Source organism: Chelon labrosus, assembly GCF_963514085.1.
Source record: "Chelon labrosus genome assembly, chromosome: 2".
In the NCBI taxonomy this organism is placed as follows: Eukaryota; Metazoa; Chordata; class Actinopteri; order Mugiliformes; family Mugilidae; genus Chelon; species Chelon labrosus.
This window is the reverse complement of record NC_140338.1, coordinates 22,889,587-22,901,431: the sequence shown is the minus strand read 5'-3', so window position 1 is coordinate 22,901,431 and position 11,845 is coordinate 22,889,587. Positions and strand designations below refer to the sequence as shown.

At 40.7% G+C, this 11,845-nt stretch overlaps 1 protein-coding gene across 1 annotated transcript; it reads right to left on the bottom strand.

The window, feature by feature from the left end:
• Positions 1-8,424: 8,424 nt before the first annotated feature.
• LOC311496412 (perforin-1-like) lies at positions 8,425-11,509 on the bottom strand. Its single transcript, XM_084556274.1, has 2 exons — positions 10,864-11,509; positions 8,425-10,698 (listed from the first exon to the last, which is right to left on the bottom strand). The coding sequence occupies exons 1-2, from the start codon at positions 11,385-11,387 to the stop codon at positions 9,531-9,533; spliced, it is 1,692 nt and encodes a 563-aa protein (XP_084412400.1). The 5' UTR covers positions 11,388-11,509; the 3' UTR covers positions 8,425-9,530.
• Positions 11,510-11,845: the final 336 nt, after the last annotated feature.

Genomic DNA, 11,845 nt, shown 5'->3' with positions numbered 1-11,845 from the left:
ATGATGTTAAAGAGAAACAGATGATTACGCCTGAATGTGAGATCAAAAATGTACAGTAACACAAAACAGACACTGGATTTAGCTTGTGTTTTGCTCTTTCGCGTATAAATATATTTCTACGTATATAACATATCCAGCAATATAATTTTGGACATCCTAAAACCAAAATCCATTTAGATTTTGTCCCATCCCTTATGGCCCAAACGTAGCATCATTCCAAAGTCCGTCAGAAAACATCTATTCATGTACGTTCCCTTGTAGTGTTGTCAGCCTGTTTATGATGCGCTCCATGTCTGTTTGTCAGTTCTGGACAAATAAAAGTTTTGTTCTGTTTTACTGACAGAACACAAGATACTTAGCACTTTGAATGGTCGTGTACAAAAGTTAACTTACAAAGATTTAACAGATGAGTTTTGTGTAGTGTGAGCCGAAGTTCTGCCTAGCCAGCGGAAAGGTCAGAAAACAAACTGCATCAGGCTCAGGTGATTGTGAACTGAACCAACAGCTACTAGGGGTTGAATGACTTAGGATTTTTTAAAGTCGACTAATATGTGGTGAAAGTCGAGTCGACGTCGACTAGTCGATGACGTCACACTTAAAAACACAGTAGATAAGAAGCTACGGAGGCATTCACATACTGCAGAATGTGAATGTGAATGCTAGTGCACATGTGGTATGTGTTTTTATCCTTTTCTTTTATGTTCTCTTCTTTTTAATGTTCTTGTTATTTATGCACTTTAAGAGACGGTACTTTTAATTTCGTTGTACTTGTGCAATGACAAATAAAGACATTCATTCATTTCTGAATTGAAGCTTCAACATGGGCTACTGTGGCCGTCCACTCATGCTCCACCTCTTTGAACATTTACGAAATAAATGTTAGGTGGAGTTAGGTGGAGTCTTGTCTCACGACTTTGGCCGTGAGAGTAACTACACAAACACTGTTGACATTTATGTATGGTGAACATTATGTCTACTTTGTGTCTGTCACTACGTCTTCAGCTCTGGCAAACACCCATTGCTGGTTGGCATAATACATAAAGCTGCCATTGTCTGACTAAGAATATCACCACAGACATGATTTATTTAAATATGCAAATAGCTTACAAAAATATGTTGCACACTTGGACACACAAATGGACTTCCGGAAGTGCATAAGTAAAAAAAAGATTTCCTTTACTTCTCTCTCTGGAAATACACAAACAGAAGCACATCCGTGCAATGCGGCTAACAGCTGTAGTCTTCAGGTATGCTACACGGGATGCAAGCACACTAACATTTCTCACCCCAAAGGACACCTAAAGCTGCCCAACGTGCCTGCGTTAGCTTTAATCATTGTAACCCCAAATTGCCACACTAGAATAATGTAGTTGCCATGAAACATACATCTCACTAAATCTATGCATCATAATAATTCAGAACTCAGACAAAAATACATAAAAACGGGGAGTGTTCAGTGTCCATCAGTGTGTTACATTTCAGTCTGGGTCCCACATATTTCTACATGTATGTTCAGTAGAATTTTTATTTTTCCATCAACATACTTTTGGACATCTGGAAACCAAAGTCCATTTAGACTTTGTCCTGTGATGTCCCATAATGCACAAATGCAGCATGATTCCAAGTTTTATTTCCACTTCCTTATAGTCTGTCAGAAAATTCATGTACGTTCTCTTGTAGTGTTGTCAGCCTGTTTTGATGTGAAGGACATGATGCGCTCTGTGTCTGTTTTTCAATTCTGGACAAATAAAAGTTATGTTCTGCTCTATGGACAAGAACACAAGACACTCTGCATCAAGGTTGTGGAACATTATGTGACTTTGACTTGAAATAAAAATCTTATAAGAATGGCTCCAGCATGCCAGTGTGATTGATGTACCTATACACAGCATGGAGACATCAGCTGCTGTATCTGTACATCAGTGCTGTGTACGTGTAATGAGGCGACATTCTCTACAGAAGTACAGCGGCACTTTTAGACATGAGATACCTATTAAAGCTGTGTATCTTCCTTCACTGGGGGACCACCTATAGGTTGAGAAAGACACTTTGTGCCGTATCCTTCACTTATTCTCTCACACACACCTGCCTGTTGTGTTGTTGTGCCCGTGTGTTGCGGCTGAGTCTTAATAAAGCCTAATCCCTGCCGCGCATCCTCTCTCTGTTCCACGACTCCTGCTGCTCGTCTGTCTCAAGAGTGCCGTAATTTACTGTCACAGAACTCCTCAAACCGGCCACCACACAGTGCACTGAGGGGGACAGGAGACTAGGTAACACAGATCACCGTCAAAAAAGAAGGAAAAAAACATCTCTACTTCCCCTTCTGGGGGGAAAAGAAAGAATAAAAAATAATGGAGGAGGGGAGGGAGAAACTGTTTTTCACAGACTCAAACACACACAGCAGTTCGCCCAGCTTTGTTTAGGTTTCCTCTTTTTTTTTTTGAGAAAAGAAAGGGAAGGGGGGAAGAAAAATTGCTAGGTGGCTGTCAACGGTTGAAGCTACAGCCGCACCTGGCATCGTGCTACTCGTCTTTGATCACTTGTCGAGTGAAATTCCGCCACTGGATTAAAGTGAAGGAGGGGGCAACCAAGGGTGGGGGGGACAAGAAAGAGTGACAAAGGAAGAAAACAGAGAGAGGACGACTTGTCTGAAACGTAGCTCCGTGTGTTTTGTGCTTTTTAATGTCACATGCACTGCCCCGTTGGCTGTAATTAAAATCAGCGTGAATTGTTGGATTTGTCTGAAGCCATCCCTCTCTGTTCACGTCCGGCATGCAGCACAAGGTTTATACTTGGATTTGCATGCAAAGTGAAGCATGTCACCTGAGCAGATACAGTCCAAACAAAGACAAAGATTCACTATGGTAGTAGGTAGTAAGAAACGTGAAGGAAAAGTGATGAAGATGCTGGAAGAACAATTTTGGAGAGCAATTTTTTTTTAAGAGTTGAGCCCCTGCAAACAAAGCTTTCCTATGTTCCTGTATCAGCAAATAAAATACAGATTAAAACTCTTGGTTCTCTCTGTTAAACTGGTTAAAGGCATTTTATCCAGTGCCCTCCACAAATAGCTGCTGTTGCCTTCCCTGTGACCTCCTCATAAGACAGCGTGTTGTGCGACAGGTGGCGTTCGCACACTGTGGCCCTGCTGTGTGCATGTAATGCAGTAGTTAACTCTCTTTGAAACATGCCAGGACATCCAAGCTAAACTGTTAGCGATACCGAGTTAACACCTATCGTGGGAGTCGTGACGGAGCACCATTGTTTTGAGCGGTGGGAGCGACCTTGAGTGAAGCACTAGGAATTCAGTCCACTTGACAGCTGGCTCTCACGTACGCCCTTGACTTAGCATGTGCTAATGCTGTCAGAGATGTTTGGGAAGAGAACTGCTGGCATCCTAATCTGCGCTATGTTTGCCACAAGGCTAAGCTGAGCTGTCCGTGGCATGCACAGGGAGGTGTTGACAGTAGTGCTACCAGTTGTTCAATCCTACACACTGGGGTGGTGCTGGGAGATGAAAGGGACCAGAGATTTCCCAGGTTGCCGTGGGCAGCTACAGCAACTGGGTGAGTCGACGGTGGGAGGGACGGTAGTCATGGCAGCTGCTTTGACGGTGATATCACCATGGGGGTCCGCCGGCATAAGACACGCAAGCTGCACTAATTCACTCATATACCCACATACACCAGAATATGAGGGTTAGTGTGCAGAGTTCTCATCCATGACTTGATAGCACTTAAATAAAGTTCCCTCACACATTAACTGTCACTAAGATGAATAGGTTCCTGCAACAAGTGACAGACTTCACTTTCATCTCTAAACCACAAGTAGAAAGAATGAAGGCTTACATTACTCAATGAAAAGTGTTCCTGCATATACAACTGACATAAAGCCTGTTCTCTTAAAACTATATATTTCAGGGTTCAATAAAATCTTCAAGGTGCTTTTACAGTCTTAATATGTTAACAAGTACCATCGTTTAAATGTTGACTGTGCTGCTAACCAAGCAGCAAACTCAGGACCTGAAGAATGAAGCCAACGTTGAAGTTAAAAAAAAAAATGCAGTCCCTCTAATAACCACTTGAGGCTGGCTCCAAATGTGAGGCAATCTCCCAGGTCCATGATAAAATGTTCAACTTCACAGAAGAAATACGGCCTGGTAGAAACACAGTTTAGATCTCTATAGCTATATAACTCTATATAGCTAGCTTTATAGCTAACTCAATTGTACTGGGGATAATTTTAATAGAACTCATCTGTTTATATAATGGCTTAATGTTATGCATAATCAGGGCGTGGCTGCTTTGAGTGCATGCGCTGACTGCCTCAGCTCTACTTACACTCCACCTATCTGAACTTTATCTAACTGGGCATTAGGTGGAGTCAGGCAAGATTGCGATGGTCAGTGACATCCACACTGAGCTTCAGACTAGTATTCAAGAAAACTATGGGTGGTGTCACACAGGTTTCTCCCATTTTTTACCTGCAGTAAGGAACTCGTCTCGTACCCTTCTGGCAATGAGGGTAACTATACAAACACTGTGCTGTGCCTCCGAAACAGTTCTGACTCATCAGAGAATGGACATGGACCTTCTCAGGGTGTCCTGTGGTGTCTGACAACAGAATGTTGTTAGTGGGGGTCCTTTGGGTCATATGGGTTGAGGGGAGATGCGTCTGTGGATCATCCCACAGATACTTGATCAGTTTGAGATCTAGTGAATTTGGAGGCCAGGTCAGCACCTTGTGCTCATGTTTTTAGATCAATCAAGGAGTGTCATTGCTATAGGGTGGGGGTGTCTAGTCTGGTCTATGTGGGTGGTACATGTCTAAGTAACATTACTGTAATTTTCAGATGTAGACATATTTGACTTGAATGTATCCAGGTTCTTAAGTACGTACAGTAACAGATGCATGTTGCCTACTCAGCAACTCCTAAAATGTAAACGACATCTCATGGAAAACAAAAGTTACATTTCCAATGAATAAACTTTATGTACCACACCATCCATACATTCGCTATATTTTGAATTTGTTTCCAAGCAACAAGGTGTGAACAAAAGTTCTAACCTTAAGCGAATACATCAGTGGGACACTCCATAGCAGCAGGTGGCAGTAGTGAGTCAGTAAGGAAGCAGGTCTGAAATAAGAGAGACACTGACAGTCAGTCAACTAACAACATAAGGTCTAACACCAGCCCTTGCTTTGGTTACTGTGGTGAAGAGGTGATTTGGTGTTGGTATTACAGAGTTTTATATAGCAGTGTGAGGTGTGAAGCTACCTCTCTATTTCAGTGCACTACAGCTCTGGGTTCAGATGTGTGCTGTGTCAGATCAGGTGAATGCAAACTGCTGATGTGTATTGAGATTATAATTTTTAAGACAAGTATGATCGCACAGTCAAGTAAATCGACTTCTGTGCTCTGCTCTCCGTGTACTTACATAGATATGAGAAAAACAAAAAGATAAAGATGGTATGGACAGTACTGTTATTTCAGTGTTCAAGATGTGTGTGTATCTAAACAAGCGAAATAAGTACCAACACTCACCTACCAGTGCATTAGGTACACAAGTGAAAACCAATGTATTTTAATATAACAGTCCTGTGCTAAAACTTAGCTTTGTGAAGGTTGTGGTTTTCTGAATTCGTACATGTGTGTTTTTCATTTTGGAGGCTGTGCTTTGTCGTACTGTTTAAACCGCATTGTGCTGGACTGACACATGTTAACAGCACCACAGACAACATCCTCCAAAATGATCATGCAGTTGAATTACCATTTTCAACATAAAGTGAACATTAAGACAGTCATGAAACTAAGACTCAATGCAGGACGGTTGTAGTAGAATGCATTTGTTGTCACTAGTATACCTCTCATTGCACTGAGACGTATCTGTACATACTGAGACACATCTGGTTTATTTCCACAAGTTTATGGTTTATAAAATGGCACACCGTTATCATCACAGAACAGCGAATGCTGTAAAATTATTTCTCACTCATGGAAATGCTTGGCCATAGTTGGTCCAGCAGATGGCAGCAGCCACAGCTCATGAAGCATCAGTGTCCTCATGCTGTTGCTGTGAACATCTTGTATAAATCTGAGAAACAGCAGAGAGAATTTATGATGCGTGAAGGCTGGTACGTGATTTGAGATCAGAAGTGTTTCAGTGTTAGTCAGACAGACAGATAAATAATGAGGAAGAAATATCTATATATGGAATAGAATAGAAAATTAAGGAATAAACATATATATACAGTATATAATATAAAGAATTATATAGTTATATAGAAGACTGTATATGGAGATTATGTGAAAAATTATGATATATAAATTATATATAAAATAGTTTTTAACACAAACAATAAAAACAATAAAGGGAGAGTAATGGATGGGAGAATATATGATGCAATCATATTCAATTGTTCAAGTGTTAAGTGTGTGTAATTGTACTGAAATTATCTTGTATGTTTCTCCCTGATAAAAATAAAATAAAAAATAAATAAATAAAAATAGTTTTTAACACAGTCAGGATTTGGCAAGAGAATAGACACCCTTTAAAACAAAGTTCGCTTTTAAAAAGAGTTAGAGTGTGTCTAATGTGACTAAAGATCATTATGGTTTATTTTGTTGCATTAATTTATTGCTATTTATTCCATGACTTTCTTGTAGGTTTCATAAAGGTTAATGTTTATTTTGTCGATTTTTTCTATACCTTGGCTTGCTCATAAATTGTACTGTTGGTTAGTGGTGGGAAGCAAAATCTAGCTGAAGCTTGGGCCAACTTACTGTAGCCTTGTTCCCATGAGAATCTACTTTGAGGACAGGTGCAAATTCTTGTACGTTTGTTTGTGTTGTACGCATGCATGCATATGTGGTAATACAGGGGTGTGGTGACCTGTAAAAGCTCTCATCACATCGTCTTGGTTCCATGGGAACCTGAGTGCACCTAATCCCCCTTTTGGTTGGAGAGGGCTTCTCCAAACAAATCATCCAGCTCTAAGACCCACCGCTCCTGAAGTGGGCTCTTGGCTCTCTTTGCCAAGCTTCACCAGAAAAAAAAAAAAAAAAGCTCTCTGTTTTTTATATGCTACACATAAAACAGCTACCTACCGTGAGGCAAATCCCCCCGTCTCTGTCTCTTTTCTTCTTAGCGCAAAGGAAGGAGAAAGGAATGGGGTGTGGATAAGCCAGACCAGCAGGAGACTGTCAAGTTGAAGAACTAAGATGACCTGTTTTGGAAGTGGGGGTGAGTCTGAATAATGGTGCTGGTGAAGGGGTCATTGTTTGATTGCAGGCTCATAGAAAGTGAGCATAAAGGCTTGGATCTCAGCACTTTGATATGGCTCCTTCTGTTTTCCTTATTATGCATCTCAGTATAGTATAGTGATTTATGTGTCTGTTTAGACTATCTGTACTGGTCTTTAATGAACTAATTTTAGGACACTTTGGATGCAGTCAGCATGTCTCATTTTAAATTATGACCACTTAAGTCTGTGAAGGTTCTCAGTCATCCAGGTCATGGTATATCCAAAAAAGGTTCAAAAAAGGCAACTGGACTACAAAAAGGCAACTGGACTCTACAAACTCTACAAGTCCAGTTGCCTTTTTTGAACCTTTTTTGGATATGACCACTTAAAGCAGTAAGATTATCATCAACATATTTATAGTGAGTTTAAGACATGTCCATCCAAGTCCCTCCCTCTTACCGGTCACTGTTAACCGGTATTGTACAGTACTCTGACTGTACTCAGTTCTGATAGACTGGACAGTTCTCATTCACTCCTGATATGTGACACCTCACAAGTAGTTTCAGTAAAACTGCCTGCTCACCTTTCTAAGTTATGCACTGGCTCTACAATGAGTAACCATAGCAACAGAGATGTACTTGAAGCCTCTGTTTACAATTCATTGCAACATGTTAAAACGATAACGTCTTATTCTTCGGCACCTCGTTCTCTGAGCACCCCAGAGTAGTGACTATAACACACAAGCTGCAAGAAGTTGGCTGCACTGCTCTACTACACTATTTGACCCCATTCTCTGTTCAACTTCCTTCTTCAGGCTGCATCTACCCACCCACATGATCTGTCACATGTGCGGGAAAATCTTCATATGCATGTGAGGACAGGGACATGGCTGGATATAATGTCAAGTTAGATTTACTGTTTGTCCACCGTATGCGGTGCAGAGTCTAGCTAGCTAATGTTGGCTTTCTAGTTCACCACTGAGTCAAAGGTTCTGTGAGCTCAGCGTGCTAAAGTAATTTCCTATCAGAACCTAATGGGATGGCAGTGATTATTCTGTTACTCAAACTTTCAGGTGTTGCCAAAGAAGTCAGGTTATGTCTTAAGAAAAACTTAAGATCTTGATTGCAAAACGCTTGATAATATAAATAATGAATATTTCTTCTTTGGTTATCGATTGTGTAAGTGTTACGTGGTGATGTCCATAATCAACAATAATGGATGACTTGACAAAAGATGAAATGAAAAAGATGAAAACCTTTTTGTTTGCACTGCTTAGGAGTGCTGGAGTGATGTGATAGCTGGCTGGCAACTGGTATGGCAGCATCACTTAGTTCTGTGCAACAACATCCCATACAGGATTATTAAATATCTGACTTTACCGAAAAGCAGTTTTGTTTAAAGAGGTTTTAAACTCACCAGCACAGAGTTTACTGTTGCAGTTATAAATGATCAGACTTGTGCATGTGAAAAACCTAAAATGCAGAAGTGAATTACTTCATAGTAGAGATGGTTTTGTTAGTGTCAAAGGGAAAATACATTTGGCATGCTTTAACTATATATTTGTGGACTAAAATTGTAACTGTGTAGGATAAGCTATATTTACTATTTTGGTACTAACATCCGAACTGCTTAATGTTACTGCACGCTGCGGCTGCTGGTGTCAGTAGTATTGATGTCCTAAAATAATCTAGTGAGACAGTTCTCCTGTATTCTAACAGTTTTCATACTGAACGCATTGCATTCACACATTTTAAATTATTTCACAGAGACTATAAAGATTCTTGTAAGCAGCACATTAACATTTTATGATAAAAATGCTTTAAATGTAAATGTTAATTTATTTTACCTCGTTGGTGACCTCTTTGTTCCTTTCACTTCTCTTAGAAACAAGTATAATTTCTCATATTTGTCAGTACCTCACAATTCCAAACAGGTTTTTGATATTTTAGATTATCCTACACGTCATGGACATCTGTTTATCATAGGCCACATATTCAGTGACCAGTCAGAACATATTCAGGATATTAACTGTTGGGCAGTGTGTAATGTTAGGACTGGAGCAATTATCAGGTTATTCAAGCCAGATATAAAAGTACACATCATTTCTTCAAATATTTAATCACACAGACACCAGTGTTGTCTTTAATGTTGATTTACTGGCAGATTTTGTAACAAAAAAGTGGCATATATCAATGTCTATGGATAAACTGGAGCAGTTAGATCAAATGACACAAATTATTTTTGCACACAGAAGTAAAAACTCAAAAGCAAAACAGATATTAGCAAAATCAAAGGTAATATCTTCCATCAGCATGTTTTGCCCCTGACCACCCAAGAACCCAGTTTTTGTTGAGGGCCATGTTGGTCAGAAAGGAACTAGGAGGCGTGGGTATGTAGTCTTGACAATGCAAACCGCCAAGACTTGGTGCACACTTTACTTTGTATGAAAAGAAGAAGGTGCCATGGTTCAACATGCAGCTGTCTGTCACGTTCCCACTACGCAGGTTAAATGAGCACTGGCCAAGTCGATCACTGTTCCAGTATGAGTCCTCATCATAGACAGTGAACACAAGTTTATTTTTAGTGCTCATGTTGATGGGTCCAAACTCAAATGTCTCTGTCCATTTGGGAAAGTCGTTGTTCTTTATAATGGCAGTGCGCTTTGTCTGGTCACCATATTTAACCTCCACCGAACCATCTGTCTGTGTCCATCTGTCACCATACAAACCAGCAGCAAGAAGCCCGAATACCGTTAATGTAGCTAGACCTTTCCCAGCAGGACAGCAGTTTGGCTTCACATTCTGGCTACTAGTACAGACACAAGCACAAGGATCTCTTTTGTTAGACCTGCGACCAATTGTACAAGTTTCTGAACAGTTTTTCAACACTGCATTCTTCTTGATGTACTTCTCTACCTCTTGCTTCAGTCCAGCCCTGGCAGGATGATCACTTGACAGTATGGTGTGCAGAGGCTTCAAGTTGTATTGGACCACATCAGGCGTGCTTTTCAGAGAGTTAATCCAGGTATTAAAGACAGAGGGGTTTGACTTCCCTTGAAAGAGGATATCGGCTCCATCAATGTTTCCGCCAATGACCTCCGTGATGCGCACATTAAATGCGTTCCTGAAGCTTGGGATGTCCAGTTTCTTCTTCTTTGCCATACAGTGTTTCATCATTGCCTTAATACTGTTAGGATGCGCAAAGGTAGCCGAGGCTTCAACTGTCAAACAATCACTGATTTCTGTTGCAGACAGTCCATTTATGGCTGCCTCGCATGTCTTGACAGCGGTGATGGCCTTGATCTTCCCTCCCAGAACAACCTGAGTGATGTAATGTGTACCATATGTGTCAATCAAACGGAGATACGCCGCTTCTGTTTTATTTGAATAGGAGGGAAGGGACTTCACAGCTGATTCAAACTCATGACTCAGTGGAGGTTTCATTGCCAGTCTGTAGCTGTGGAGTACAGAAAGCATATAAACCTTCATTTAAACATGTGCACACTCTAACCATAGTGCTTGTGTCTGTAAAACACTTTGAGACTGAAGTTAAGCATCACTCAGGTAACAGAACAAAGACAGAGTGAATGGCAGGATGATCAATATCTACCTGTGCACTCACCGATAGAAGTTACAGGAGACAGAATGGCGGAAGAAGGTGTAGCGGTCTTCTTTGGACTTCTTCATGGCAAAGGTACATTCTTCAGAGTGAGAACCTCCATAAATGACATTGGAGTCAACAGATATGTTAAGGCCATCTTTCCAGTCATTGGACACAACTGATGTGGAATCATTAGCAAAACTTTCAACCGAATTATAGACTATGCTGTCAACCCTTAAGCTGCACTTGGGGAGGATTCTCCAGTCCACCTCAGAGACTGGGAGCTTCTGCTTTTTCTTGCTCATGTAGGTGTTTCTGTACAGCCTGCAGGTGCCGTTTCCAACATTCCAATTTTCGGTGTCGATGACAGAAGCGCCTTTCCTCTCCATTCTGACGATGTCGAAGCCTTCTCCACCCAGGTTGTAACCGGGGACAAAGGGAGCCTTTTTACACTCCTTTGGTGTACCAATGAAGCTAACACTGGATGGAAGACACTGAGGGCTCCACGCCCAGTACAGGAGCATGTGGAGCCACAGCTTTGCCATCTGTAAAAAGTAACAGAAGAAAAAAAGGCAGTCTAACAATGCAAAATTTAAATGACCAGTTTCAAGGTTTTGCAGATAAAACGTACTTCTAGCCACCAGCACTTACCTTGACTGCTGTCAGCATGCTCTGATCACGTTTTGAAAGTCTGACTTATAATGTCCTGGAGGTGGAGTCTCTTAGTCCTAGCAGTTCAAGTGTCTACAGTCATACATTTCTGCTGACTTCCCACCACGAGAAGACAAAAAAGTGACATACTAATATTTCAAGTAAAGTCCAAGTAAAATCAAACAAGGTGATGTACCCAAAGAAGGCTCTGCTTTAAAACATCTCAAGAATAGAGAATTATTTTCTTTCACAACAGGAACGGTTTAATTGTATTTGTTAATTTGAAATCAATCGCTTGAATACAAACAAAAGAGTGTGGAGTTCCAAAAAACATAACTACATAAAGACGTTA